This window comes from Mesoplodon mirus (genome assembly GCF_964341445.2).
Source record: "Mesoplodon mirus genome assembly, chromosome: 12".
Classification (NCBI taxonomy): domain Eukaryota; kingdom Metazoa; phylum Chordata; class Mammalia; order Artiodactyla; family Ziphiidae; genus Mesoplodon; species Mesoplodon mirus.
The window spans coordinates 40,007,391-40,022,120 of NC_138988.1; the positions used below are offsets into that span (position 1 = coordinate 40,007,391).

General features: G+C 49.1%; 1 protein-coding gene across 1 annotated transcript; it reads right to left on the reverse strand.

Annotated features, from left to right (window-relative positions):
• Window positions 1-1,042: 1,042 nt before the first annotated feature.
• LOC309813108 (antibacterial peptide PMAP-23-like) lies at window positions 1,043-2,353 on the reverse strand (the record flags this gene model as incomplete). Its single annotated transcript, XM_082637702.1, has 4 exons — window positions 1,043-1,120; window positions 1,207-1,278; window positions 1,420-1,527; window positions 2,156-2,353. 4 exons carry the CDS (start codon window positions 2,351-2,353, stop codon window positions 1,043-1,045), a joined length of 456 nt encoding a protein of 151 aa, XP_082493828.1.
• Window positions 2,354-14,730: the final 12,377 nt, after the last annotated feature.

Below are 14,730 nucleotides of genomic sequence, written 5' to 3' on the forward strand. Positions count from 1 at the left end.
ACCCCTCCGGACTGTCACCTCCATGTGAGCAGGGACAGCATCCCCACCAGCACTGCACACAGAGCAGGTCTCCTTAAGTCCCTACTGGGTGTTGGAGGAGGAGGGCAGAGGCGTGTGAAGGGCACGGGAGGGACCCGAGAATGGAGACGCTGTGCTGGACCTCTTGCCCCTGCAGCCCCTCCCCATGCCCTCCTGGAAGGAACAGGGGCCTCCCCCATGACTGTGTTTTCAGGAGTGATCTCTCTCTCTCTCTCTCTTTCTCTCTCTCTCTCTCTCTCTCTCTCTCTCTCTCACACACACACACACACACACACACACACACACACACACACACAAAAGAGGCTACCCAGAGTTAAGGACTCAGTCCTGGTAAGTGGGAGGAGGGGAGACAAATGAAATTGAGGCCTGGAGTAAGTTGCTTTCACAAGAATTTATTTCTCAGGGTCCAGAAGTCTGAACCAGGGCAGGCAGACTCTTTGGACTTTTCCCTGGGCTGACAATTCACCCAATTAATCTGATTATTGGGACGATAATTGGGCCATACTTCTTCCAACCTCTTAGTATCTTCCTACCCAGGCTTCGCAGTCCCCCAACACTCTGGGGCTATGCAACAGGAAGAAACAAGTTACTATGGAAAATGGGCCCAGGGTAAGACCAGAATCCTCCCCACGTGGACATCCCCACTAACTGGGTGACTTCAGGAGACTTTGGGCCCCAGTTCACTTTCTGGCTGTGACCTTTGGAGCATGTGGTTGAAACCCTACACCCACAGACAGATGAGGAAACTGGGGTCCACAGATGGCAAGGGGTTTCCCAGGGTCACAAGCCCATCCCATCAAAGCTGGACGGGAGTAGGGGCTAAAGGCACATTACTCTAGTCAGTGCCTCTCAGAATTCAGCAGTAAGAATCCCCTGGAGGCCTGGTGAAAATACAAATGGCTGGGACCCAGCCCAGAGTCTGATTCAGGAGGTCTAAGTGGGGCCTGGGAATCTGCCTTTCTGTCAAGTTCCCGGGTGGGACCCCACTTAGAGAACCACTGCTCTAAGGGATGGCAGAGCCAGTCCTGGAGACCTGGGGCTTGGGTGAGGGAGGGGCCAGGTAGGAGGGCCTTTCTCTGCCCTGGAAGGGGCAGTGGGTATTTGGTCCAAAGGATGTTCCACAACCCACCCTGTTATTAGCTCCACAACACAGAATGGGCCACTCACCACAGTGCAAGTGATATCGAAGTTGTCCCTGATCTGAGCCAGGGTGACTGTCCCCACACACTCTTTCACCAGCTGTGAGGGGAGGTTCGAGTTCAACCTGAACCCCCAGACCATTGCCTCCCAGTCTCAGCCCAGGGGCTGGAAATCTTCCCCGAAGACCCCTATTCAGCTCCCTGGGAAGCATCCACCAGCACTCTAAGCCTCCAGCCTCACCCCATTCTCCTTGAAGTCACACTGCTCTGGGGGCTGCTGGGTCGTCCTGGGGCACCCAGTCTCCTTCACCGTGAAGCTCACAGGCTTTGGGGTGCCCAGGTTCTCATCCTGGTCAAGGATCAAAGTGGGGTGACTGGGCTCAAGCTCATGCTTCCTTCTCTGATCTGTCTCCCTGCCCCTCACCTAGACGGCAGCCTCTCCAGCCCCTCCTGTGTGCCTGGCCCCTGGCTTGGTGCTGTGGTGCACAGGAGAAGGGGACAGAGCCCACTCCTGGACTCATGGGCACACAGAGAGCAGGAGCGGACCTCAGACTAGCTCTGATGAGAACACCTTCCCCACGGAGGGGCTGAGGCAAGTCAGGGACCACCTGCAGGGAAACACCTTGTCACTGGAACCTCCAAGCTGAGCAGAGCCCTCCCTGGTAGGGAGACAATGAGGAACAGATGGGACTTAAAGCAGGGAAGTCACATCACAGACCGAGTAACCGCCCCCCCATCCCTGGAGCTCCCAGAAAGCCCTGGAGCCCAGGGCACCTGTTCCCACAGTAGAGATGCTAAGGCAGGAAGCTCTCATGCTAGGAGGGGACCCAGCTCTGAGAAGGTTTCCTGGAAGAGGTGGGAGCCCACCTAGAGGGAGAAGTGCCTTCCTGACAGGAGGTAGAGCCTGAACAGAGGGGGTGACAGCGTGGCCAGGGCTGGCGGGAGAAAGCCCCCTTCCCAGGCCCCTCCTGACTCACGGTCTTGGGAGGCAGGTCCAGCTCCAGGAGGCGGTAGAGATTAGCTTCTAAGGACCACTTGTTGAGCTGATCCACAGCACGGAGCACAGCTTCCCTGTAGCTGAGGGCCTGGGCGCTGACCGAGGGCACCACTAATCCCAGCAGCAGTAGCCACAGTGACCACCGCCCCAGGGCGAGGCTGGCCCTCTGGGTCTCCATGGTCCCCAAGTCGGCCTCCTCCCAGCATGCAGGACCATCCTTTATGCCCCTCCTGGGCCTGTTGCAATGGCCCAACCACGTGTCTTCCTGACCTGCCCCATCCCTGATCTCCTCCCCAGGTGTGAGCTGGACTTGCCTCAGCCCCTGCTGTTGCCTCACGGGATTGCTGGGCAGTGGGCGAGGGAAGCCTCCTGTGAAGTTGAAGAAATGGTTTCTCCATCTCCCTGACAACGTCTTGGCCTCTCCTGGGGCCCACGGGGAGTGTCATAGGCAGGGTTGCTCAAGAGCATTGAGTCCTCCAGGAGAGGGAGGACCAGGCTCTGTCTTACGTCCCCTCTGCCTCCACACTCTGGCCTCCTCAGGAATGGGGTAAAGGAGTGTATTCAGCACTCAATCTCCTCCTCTAGGCACTGTCTGGCAGAGAGTAGTCATCAGTTAATGTTGGTGAGTGGATGACTGTACCAGCTCCTTCTAGAGCCTTACACACCTAGCCAAACCCTAGGCAGACAGTCAACCCCACACCATCTTGTCTTCTGGGCCCAGCCCTCAACCAGTCAGGGGCCTGGCTCCATTTGTCCCCTCTCCTGGATTCTTCTCCACTGACTTTCTCACTCTAAAAATGTCCCATCCCAAGTCCCTGCCAGCAGTGGCCTATTACCCTGGCCCCTCCCAACCAAGCCTCAAGAATAGTAGAATTTTAAAAGTTCAATCTGGGATTCCTTATGAAAAGTTCCAGCAAAGCAGACTTAAAGGAGCCTATATGGTCAGTCACTTTTTCTTGCTGAACTCATAAATAATCAGGCCAATTTTATTGAAACTAGACTTAATTTGCAAGCAAATTAGTCTTATGCTGGTTATCTTTGATAAAAATGGGGGTAACTTTAGACAGAAAAATTATGTTTCAGTCGAAAATTTAATATGTACTTGAGGATATTAAATACTAGTTCTGTTCATTGTCATTGAGGTTTTGCTGTCTACTTATAAACTGGTCTGGATACTGATTTCTCCTCATTTCCTCTAATATCTGGCTACAACTCTCCAAACTAATGTTTCTAATTTTTCTCCCATCCTCCTGACTTGGAATCATTGAGAACTAAAACTGCCCTTTTCCTGAAGCTATGCAGGCTAAAATAGGACAACTTAATATAAATATCAGAGAAATCACCATAACAGCTCATGTATGGGCAATCTTCAAGTCTGTTGCTGTGTGGGCCACTCAGAAGCATCACCAGAGATTCAAACTGTGACCCAGGAAAATCTATTAGATTGCCACTGTCTGCCCTCACTCCATTTGAAGAGGATTTAAGCCCAACACCTAGAAATCTGGCTGCCTTCAGAAGTCAGAAATTGGGATTACAATCTGCTCCAGTCACTCACCTTTGTTTTTTGTTTTTTGTTTTTTGTTTTTTGTGGTACGCGGGCCTCTCACTGCTGTGGCCTCTCCCGTTGCGGAGCACAGGCTCCGGACGCACAGGCTCAGCGGCCATGGCGCACGGGCCCAGCCGCTCCACGGCATGTGGGATCCTCCTGGACCGGGGCATGAACCCGTGTCCCCTGCATCGGCAGGTGGACTCTCAACCACTGCGCCACCAGGGAAGCCCCCTTTTTTTAAAAAAAAAAAAATTTTTTTTGGTTTTTATTGTTTCCATAGAAATGCCTCTCATTAAATACCTGATTGCTTGTACTCTGTAGGCCTAACTTGGGGAACCCACCTGCATCACTGCTTCTGAAAATGAAGCACAACCTTTTAATTAAACTGATCTATTCTCAGGACTAAGAGACTGGTTTGATGAGATATGGAGCAACCTACCATCTCTGGACAGGCTCAGACCTATTTCACAGGATGGTGCCAAATATTAACATTTTCCACAATATTATGCAAATCCTTGAACAAATCCCTAGGACCCTCAAGATCACTGACCTATTTTCATGGCTGAAACCTTCAAGTTTGGGACAATGGTTCTAGACTGGATTTCAGACTATTGCCTGTATAATTATTATAAGATTTGCTACTACAACCACTAAGGAGAACAGTATGGAGGTCCCTTAAAAAACTAAAAATAGAACTACCATACAACCCAGCAATCCCACTACTGGGCATATACCCAGAGAAAACCATACTTCAAAAAGATACGTGTGGGCTTCCCTGGTGGTGAAGTGGTTAAGAATCCGCCTGCCAATGCAGGGGACATGGGTTTGAGCCCTGGTCCAGGAAGATCCCACATGTCACGGAGCAACTAAGCCCATGTGCCACAACTACTTAGCCTGCGCTCTAGAGCCCACAAGCTACAACTACTGAGCCCATGCATCACAACTATTGAGGCCCGCGTGCCTAGAGCCTGTGCTTTGCAACGAGAGAGGCCACCGCAATGAGAAGCCCATGCATCACAACGAAGAGCAGACCCCACTCGCTGCAACTAGAGAAAGCCCGCGGGCAGCAACGAAGACCCAACGCAGTCAAAAATAAATAAATAAATAAACAAGTTAATAAAATAATTAATTTAAAAAAAAGATACATGTACCACAATGTTCATTGCAGCACTATTTACAATAGGCAGGACATGGAAGCAATCTAAATGTCCATTGACAGATGAATGGATAAAGAAGATGTGGCACATATATACAGTGGAATATTACTCAGCCGTAAAAAGGAATGAAATTGAGTTATTTGTAGTGAGGTGGATGGACCTAGAGTCTGTCATACAGAGTGAAGTAAGTCAGAAAGAGAAAAACAAATAGCATATGATAACGCACATATATGGAATCTAAAAAAAAAACAGTGCTGATGAACTTAGTGGCAGGGCAGGAATAAAGACGCAGACGTAGAGAACAGACTTGAGAACACAGTGGGGGAAGGGGAGGCTGGGACATAGTGAGAGAGTAGCACTGACATATATATAATACTAGATGTAAAATCGATAGCTATTGGGAATCTGCTGCACAGCACGGGGAGATTAGCTCAGTGCTTTGTGACGACCTAGCGGGATGGGATAGGGAGGGTGGGAGGGAGACTCAAAAGGGAAGGGATATGGGGATGTATGTATAAATATAGCTGATTCACTCCGTTGTAGAGCGGAAACTAACACACAATTGTAAAGCAATTATACTCCAATAGAGATGTATTAAAAAAAAAGATTTGCTATTGTAATCCTATTTAGATGTGCGTTTCTGGGTTATAACCTCTGACTTTTAGCATATCAACTACCCAGGTAGTTAAGGTCCTCACTATTTTTTTTTTTTATAAATTTTATTTATTTATTTATTTATTTGGCTGCGTTGGGTCTTCGTTTCTGTGCGAGGGCTTTCTCTAGTTGTGGCAAGCGGGGACCACTCTTCATCGCGGTGTGCGGGCCTCTCACTGTCGCAGCCTCTCCTGTTGCGGAGCACAGGCTCCGGACACGCAGGCTCAGTAGTTGTGGCTCAAGGGCCCAGTTGCTCTGCAGCATGTGGGATCCTCCCGGACCAAGGCCCGAACCCGTGTCCCCTGCACCGGCAGGCAAACTCTCAACCACTGCACCACCAGGGAAGCCCAAGGTCCTCACTATTGACTCTGATGCCCAGGCATCACTTGGTGGATTGTAGTGTAAACCCTGACAGTTGATTGGTTTTTTTTCTTTCTCTTTTTTCTTTTCTTTTTTGTAATGCAAGTGCCTGATTTAAGCTTTGACGGCCAGGCATCCACTTCAAAGGTGGCTATCTTGAATAAACATGTTGTCAGCCGAGTGACTAGGTTAAAAAAGCCGGGCCACCTCCCCCTACTGAGGGTCCTTTGTTTCAGATTTCTTTAACTGACCATTTGGGCCACTTGTTTTTTCTCTTCCTGTGCTTTAAATTCCTGCTCTTATGTTTTAAATTCACCAATAAAAAGTGAGCCGTTAGAAACCCTAGGCCCCCATCCTCAACTGCAAAAAAAGCAGGACCCCAGGCCCATACTCTCTTTCTCTCTCTACCCTAGATGTCTTTGAGTGGCCCCAGTCATGCCACATAATTTCCCAGTCCCATAAATAATGAAACTTTTTTTTTCAGAGTTCTCTGATGGCGATTGCTGAAGGGCATCGTGCAGTCATAATCAGAGCCCCAAGGGCTGGTCCTGTCACAACACTGGCTGTTGATAGTCTGAGACCTGCACACAACACTGACCCTTGAAAGTCCTGCTGAGAGTACTCAGCCAAGGGCTGCCTTCCTGGAGACACCGGGCTCAGGCAGAAGAAGTCCATAGTTCCCCCTTCAGGAGCCTTGGCTGAGGAGGTGCTCTCACGAGGCCCAGCTCAGTCATAGGCCCAATTCATTTCTCAAATGTCTGACCCTCCCAGAAGGCCCACTGCCCACCCCTCAAATGGAGCTCTCACATCTTATGCTAGCAAACCTGCCAGCTCCCACAATTGCTCCAGCCAACCACTTCCTTTTCCACTCCACCTCCCTCCACAGCCCCTTAGAGAGCCAGGGCTGCATCCCAGCCCTCTGCCTGTGCACAGCCCTCACCATGTCCAGCTGTCCATCTCAGGGGCCATACCCACCAGCCAGCCACAGGGTCCCTGTGCAGCCAGCTCTCTCACAGTGAGTTCTGCCCATTGGATTTTCGGGGGTCCTTATCTGTAAGCCAGCTGACCTCCATGGGGCCTGCCTCAGTTTACTAGAGATGTACTAATAATACGGACCCTCCCAAAGGGAAGGGTTTGGAGTCTCAACCAGAACTTTCTCTGATGAAGGAAATATTCTGTATCCGTGCTATCCAGTATGGCAGCCATTAAACACACATGGCTACTGAGCACTTGAAATGTGACTTGTGCAACTGAGGAACTGACTTCTTAATTTAATTTTCATTAATTTAAATTTAAGTGGCCACATGTGTATAAGACAGTGGTAAAGATCCTTTTTACTTTGGTCTCCTTGCAAAATTTTTCTCCTCCTTTATAGCTCCATATTCCAAGGTGTTTGTGGCAAGAGGATCGCCTTTAACAACCCCAAAAATGTTAGGCCTTGCCCACTCGGCTCAGGACCAAAAGGAACCTCTTAGGATTTGCAGGAATTGACGTTGTCCTGTCCACACTGACTTGAGAGGGAATAGAGCTCTCAGTGGGAGGCCTTTGTCCCAGGACCATGTTCTTGCTCGCAAGCTGCTGACCTTCGTTCCACCCCTGCTGGGACAGGAAGGGAGAATCATAGTGCTATTGCCATTTCACAGATGAATAAACTGAGGCCAGCCCAGACCAGGATAAAGCAACTTGCCCAAGATACCAAACTACTCAGAGACAGATATAAGGTTGAGGCTCCAACCTCTCCCAGCTTCAGCTCACCCTCTCATCCCCCTCTTCCCCTTGCAGATGATGGGAGGACAACCAGAAACCCTCTTGAAAAGGGTAAGCTCTCACGCTTACCATACATCCCAGAAATTCCACTCCTAGGTATTTACCATCAAGAAATGAAAACATTCCTCCACACACAAATTTGTACAAGAATGTGCATAGCAACTTGATAATAGTCAAAACCCAGGAACAACCCAGACGTCCATCAGCAAGTCCATCAAACTGCAGGACATCCACATGATGGAATGCTACTTGCCAGTAAAAAAGAACAAACTGGTTATATACCATCACGAATGAACCTCATAAACATTATGCTAGACATTATGATAAGTGAAAGAAGTCAGATGCAAAAGATCACATATTGCATGATTCTATTTATATGAAAACTCCAGAAAAGGAAAACCTATCGTGATAGGAAATAGATCAGTGGCTGCCAGGGGCCAGGGTTAGGAAGACAAGGTAGACTGCAAAGGGCCATGAGGGAACATTTGGGGTAATGAAAATGTTCTGATTGTGATGATGGTTACACGATTGTGCGTTTTTGTCAAAGCTGAAATAATTACCTTAAAACTGTGAATTTTATGGTAGATAATTTATATCTCAGTTTCAAAAGTTGCAGAGCAGGGAGGGAAGCGCCGGCAATGTGTGGGCAATTGTTTGGTCTCCCCAGCTCTCCGTGGCCGCAGAGCCCACGCTCACATGAACTGGCCCTTGAGCCACTGAAGATGACAGAAAGGGGTGAAGGTGAGGAAGAGCAGTAGCCCTGCAGCTGCCCCCTCCCTGCCCACTCAGGAAGGCTCTGAGTGTGCCCAGGGAAGGGAGGCCCCGGCCACGCTTAGGAGACCACCAACCTGGGGCTGAGGCAAGCCCCTAGCCCACTCTGTGTTTCCGTTACCTCTGTGAAGTGAATGTGAGGGCTGCATGGATTAAGTGGGTACTTCTCAGAGCATGTTCCATGGACTAGGGGGGGTCGTGCAAGATTCCCAAGAAAAGGGTCCCACGGTCAAAGAAGTATGTGAACCCTCCCTTGCTGTTTCCCGGAGACTCACAATACATGTTAGCTTACTAAAGGCTGTTGAGAGTCCTGCAGGAAAGGAACATGTTTCACTCTGATTAACCCCAATTTCCTTAATTGTGTCCCTTTTTTCACAGAACACACAAACATCCCAGAAGGCCCAGGGCACGCCTTGGATTCTGGATTTTAGGCTCAAAGGATTGGAATGGGTCCAGCCCCAAGTCCTCTAGGGCAGGTATTGCTCAGGGCTAGAAAGGTCTAGGTCCTGGAAACTGTCAGTGAAAATAATCAATAAACAATCTATAATAAGAATAGAAGAGAGTTTTATTTGAGCCAAACTGAGGACTATAGCCCGGAAACCATCTTCCCAGATTACTCTGAGAAACTGCTCCTGAGAAGCATGGCTCTCAGCACAGTTTTATATCTTCTCAGAACAAAGAACATTAAACAAGTCAGGGATACATTTCTTCAAGGTTTCAAAAAAAAAAAAAAACAGACCAGCATGTCCACAGCGAGTCAGTATGGCCTTGGCAACTGGGAAGGGAGCCTTATCATCAAAGGAGGAGTACCAGCACTGGTGTCCCAGGAAGGGAAGCATTTAAGCTTTCCCCCACCCCCCATCCCCCACCCCAAGACACACGGCTTGCGGGATCTCAGTTCCTTGACCAAGGATTGAACCCGGGCTGCGGCAGTGAAAGCCTGGAATCCTAACCACTAGGCAACCAGGGAACTTTAATAAGCCCTAAGCTTTATTTATTTTTAATTTTTTAATAAATTTATTTATTTATTTTTGGCTGTGTTGGGTCTTCATTGCTGTGCGTGGGCTTTCTCTGGTTGCTGCGAGTGGGGGCTACTCTTCATTGCGGCGTACGGGCTTCTCATCGTGGTGGCTTCTGTTGTTGCGGAGCACGGGCTCTAGGCATGTGGGCTTCATTAGTTGTGGCACGCGGGCTCAGTAGTTGTGGCTCACCAGCTCTAGAGCACAGGCTCAGTAGTTGTGGCACACGGGCTTAGTTGCTCCGTGGCATGTGGGATCTTCCCGGACCAGGGCTCAAACCCATGTCCACTGCATTGGCAGGTGGATTCTTAACCAATGCGCCACCAGGGAAGCCCCGCTAAGCTTTATTTTTAACATGGGCATTCTTTACTTCTGGTCAATGTGCCCTTTCCTTTAATAATTAAAACAGATATACAATGTATGTTTGATAGGCCACAAACAGGCTGTCTCAGTTACCATAAAATTCAAGTTAACTTGTGTATAAGCCAGAATGACTCCCCCATACCTCATTATGTGAAAATTTCTTTTATCAAAACCATGAGCCCGGGCCTCCCTGGTGGCGCAGTGGTTGAGAGTCCGCCTGCCAATGCAGGGGATACGGGTTCGTGCCCCGGTCTGGGAGGATCCCATATGCCGCGGAGCGGCTGGGCCCGTGAGCCATGGCCGCTGAGCCTGCGCATCCGGAGCCTGTGCTCCGCAACGGGAGAGGCCACAACACTGAGAGGCCCGCGTACGGAAAAAAAAAAAAAAAAAAAACCATGAGCCCTTCCTCTATCTGCCACCCCCCAACAAGGCACCTTGCCTAATGGGGGCCTTTGTCAGCCAGTCAGCAGCAGGATGGCACAAGAGACTCTAACTCAACCAGGACAGGAGGGAGCCCTAGGAACAATTTCACCTCCCAGAGGCCCAGGGATTGAGAAAGACTGGGACAGGTCAATGTTACCACAAGTCCAGCTTCCTCGTCTCCAGCCACTTCCAGCCCCTAGCACAAAGAGTTTCCTCTCCTCCCAGGACAATCTGTGAGGTGAATAGCACCCAAGTGCAAGCTGTAAGGAGGGCCCAGCTGCTAGCGGGGACCTTTGACTTCCTGAGGGAGTCAGACTCACTTCTCAGAAGGTTATTTCAAACTTCTGAGAAGTGTTTACACTATTTGCTTTGTTCTCTCTTGCTAATGCCTCTGTGTGGTACACTGATCAGAAGTCATTCCTCCGATTTCCTGGAGGGGTGCAACCGAGACCAAGAGTGATCAAGAGGCTGACACATAAGATAAAGGGCCAGCTGAGACTAGCAACACAGGTTTGGGGCTCCCGGCCCTGAGCTTGTCCCACCCTGAAAAAGGCTCTAGAGGGACTTCCCTGGTGGTGCAGTGGTTAAGAATCCGTGTGCCAATGCAGGGGACACGGTTCAAGCCCTGGTCCGGGAAGATCCCACGTGTCGTGGAGCAGCTAAGCCTGCGAGCCATAATTACTGAGCCCGCGCGCCTGGAGCCCGAGAGTCACAACTACTGAGCCCGTGAGCCACAACTACTGAAGCCCAGGCGCCTAGAGCCCGTTCTCCACAACAAGAGAAGCCACTGTGATGAGAAGCCCACGCACCGCAATGAAGAGTAGCCCCTGCTCTCCACAACTAGAGCAAGCCCATGCACAGCAACAAAGACCCAAGGCAGCCAAAAAAAAAAAAAAAAAAGGCTCTAGAAGCAGAGGTCCAGAGACTGAGGTGCATTCACTTTTTCACGCGCAGCAAGTCCCTCTAGCTGCCTTTTCTACCAACACTCCTCAATTCGGTCCCCAAGAATATTCTCCTGGGAAACAAGTGCCCTCTGGTGGCCTCTTTGGGTGCTACACCAATGTCCACCGGGGAAGAGTGGCAGAAAAAGTCAACCTTTTCAGAAGAGAAAAGGGACCATAGGGACCTGCCTCACCACCCCAAGCCATAAGTTCAGTTCATCTTCCTTGCGGGGAGAGGAGGGGAGAGGAGTGATGGTGTCTCAGAGGCCCTTTCTAACCCCACTGCCTTCAGGATAACATTCACATCCTTAGTTTTCATTTACACCACAAACATTTCTCCTTCTGGCTACGAGCCAGGCTCTATGCTGCTGCTACTTGGAACAAGAGGTCGCCATGCCCCAGAAGAACTTCAAGGCTGTTCTCCTTCCCTGTGCCTGCTTCCCACCCTTGAGTGGCCAAATGGCTTCCTCTGTCATGACCTCTCCAAAGAATTTTTTTTTTAATTTTTTATTGGAGTATAGTTGATTTACAATGTTGTTAAAGCATCTTTTTTTTTTTTTTTTAGGAGCAACTGGACAGAGGTGGAAAATCTGGAGTATGGTGTCCTGAAATCCAAGTGCAGCAAATATTTCTAGAAAGGAGTAGTGAACTGTAGCCAGTGCTATAACAGATGGCTGCTGAGCAGAGTAAGACAGGCATGCGAATTGGTACTAGGTTCAGCAAAATGAAGGTCCCTGGAGAATTTGCCAGATGCCATTTCCACGGAGTCGGCAGGGTGAATGTCTGGTTGGAGTGGGTTCAAGAAAAAATGGGAGGTTGGGAGATTCGGATTGACATACATACACTAATATGTATAAAAGAGATAACTAATAAAAACAAAACTTTTCCAAAAAAAAAAAAAGAGAAAATGGGAGGAGAGAAGTTAGAGACAACTTTTTTACATTTTACTATGAAGGAAAGGACCATAGCTGGACGGGAAAGTGGGGTCAAGGGAAAGTTATTTTGTTACTAACAGGAAATATTTCACTGAAATATACTATTCATATAGAAAGTGAACAAATCAGGAGCTTGCAGCTCAGTGAATTTCCACAAGGTGAGCACATTGATGTAAAAAGTCCTCCTCATGGACTTTTCTAGTCACCACCAACCCCAGAGATCACCAGGACCCTAACTTCTATTACCAAGATTAAAAAGCAGGACTTTCTTTTTTATTTAACTTTATGCTGCGGAGTCAAACAGTATGTCCTCTTCCATGTCTAGCTTATGCTCAACATCGATTGTGAGAGTCATCCATGGTGTAGTTTGTTTTTTTGTTTTCTTAAATTTATTTATTTTATTTATTTTTGGCTGCATTGGGTCTTTGTCGCCTTGTGAGGGCTTTCTCTAGTTGCAGAGAGTGGAGGCTACTCTTCGTTGCGGTGCCCGGGTTTCTCATTGGGGTGGCTTCTCTTGTTGCGGAGCACGGGCTCTAGGCACATGGGCTTCAGTAGTTGTGGCACGTGGGCTCAGTAGTTGTGGCTCGCGGGCTCTAGAGCACAGGCTCAAGAAGTTGTGGCGCACGGGCTTAGTTGCTCTGTGGCATGTGGGATCTTCGAGGACCAGGCCTCAAACCCATGTCCCCTGCACTGGCAGGCAGATTCTTAACCACTGTGCCACCAGGGAAGTCCCAATGGTGTAGTTTTTACTTTTCATTGCTGTATGAAAGAACCTCCAGGTACCCATTCTATGGTTGATAGGCATTTGGGTTGCTCTCTGCTGGAGCTAAAATGAATAACGTGGCTATGAACATTTGTTTAAGTGCTTGTTGGTGCACTTTGAACCGTACTATACATTTTGTGCCATCTCTTGCCATCCCAGAGCCTTCCTGTGGCTTCTTCCTCACCTCCCACCTCTACCACTCACTCAACACGATGAAGACCTCTGCGTGGTCCCCTTCAGTGACTCCCTTCAGTCACCAGGATTGAACCATAGACTGGCCACTCCTGCCTTGCTGTGGTTTCTCCAGCCCCACCTTCCTGGGCCTCTCCTGCTGCATCCAGGCTTCAGTGCTGGTGCCCTCCAGAGGCAGCCTCCTAAAACACTCCTTGCACACACCCTCAGTGGACATTACCATCCTTATGCTAATGAACTCCAAATTTCTCTCCCGAGTGCCAACCCCAGACAGTAGACAAGCCCAAAACTGAGCTCATCAGATTCCTCCAAGAACTGTGCCTCCTATTGTTGAAATAATGCCACCACCCACCCAGGGGCTTAAGTCCTTTCCTAGAAATCATTCTAGACTCCTCCCGTTCCCTCCCCCACCTCAATGACTCAGCTATCAAAACCCAGTGAGCTCCATCTCCTTCCTCAGCTCCCAAGGTCACTCACACCCGTCTTCCCATTGTTGAGCCCTCACCCCGCTTCCCACCGCCTGGGTTCAGGATCTTGCCATTCCTCACCGGAACTATTTGGACAGCCCCTTCTTTGTTCCCCAGGCTTCCCCAATCTCCCCCACTCTCCCCCACTGATCCACCCTGCAGCAATTTTCATCCACCCTCCACACCCTCCACTGTCCACAGGATGAGGCCAATCCCTTCAGCATGCTCAACCTTTCAAGAATTGTCCCCTTCCTCCCACTTGTGTCCTCACAGCCATTCCCACGAGCCCATTCTGCAGAAGTAGTATCCTCACCTCCTGGCTTCTGAGGCCTCTTTCTTCTCCTTAAAAATCACCCCACCTCACCCAACCCCGAACCACCCTTTTCCAACAACCTACACCCTCAAGCTTCAGTAGCTTTAATCTCCTTTGGGAAGTCCCCCCTCCCTCCCCACTCCAGCTTTCTGAGTCTCCATCTCCACCCCTCCTCCTAGCTCCACCAGCCCGCCCCAGACAGCATCCATTATCATGATAATGCTTTCATCACTGTAAGGATTCCTCTGTGAGACTGTATTTGGCAGATGTAAGCCTGCTGAGGGTAGGGATTGTGGCATTTTATCTCTAGCACAAGGTTTGTCCCAGTAAGCAATGAATAAACATTTGTTGAGTGAATGAACGCAAGAACAGGGATGTTGAGCCAAGTAATAAACTACACAAAACAAGAGGAATGGGAAGGAATTTTTCTGAGATTTTTTTTTGGCCGCTCTGCGAGCAGCTTGAGGAATCTTAGTTCTTGACCAGGGATTGAACTCAGGCCACGGCAGTGAAACCGCCGAGTCCTAACCACTGGACTGCCCGGGAATTCCCACATTATTTTTTCATACAGCTTTTGAGATGAAAGGAGTCCTGCTGACACCATTATTAGCTTACTGAGCCTATCGGCCACTGCTTTCCAAAGTGTAGGTCACAGGCCATCATAACACATTTATTTTAGGAACTCATAGCTAGGATTTTTTTTAATTAAATTTTTTTTCATAGCTAGGATTTTTTAAGTCACAAAAATAAAAGAGAAAACAGTGTATTACAGGTAGTACTGAGTAAATGATGTATTGAAAACTTTTTGATATGTGTGTTCCAGGTCATGGGTCCAAAACGTATGGGAGCCCCTGCTTTAAGCAGTTGGGGGATACAGGAAA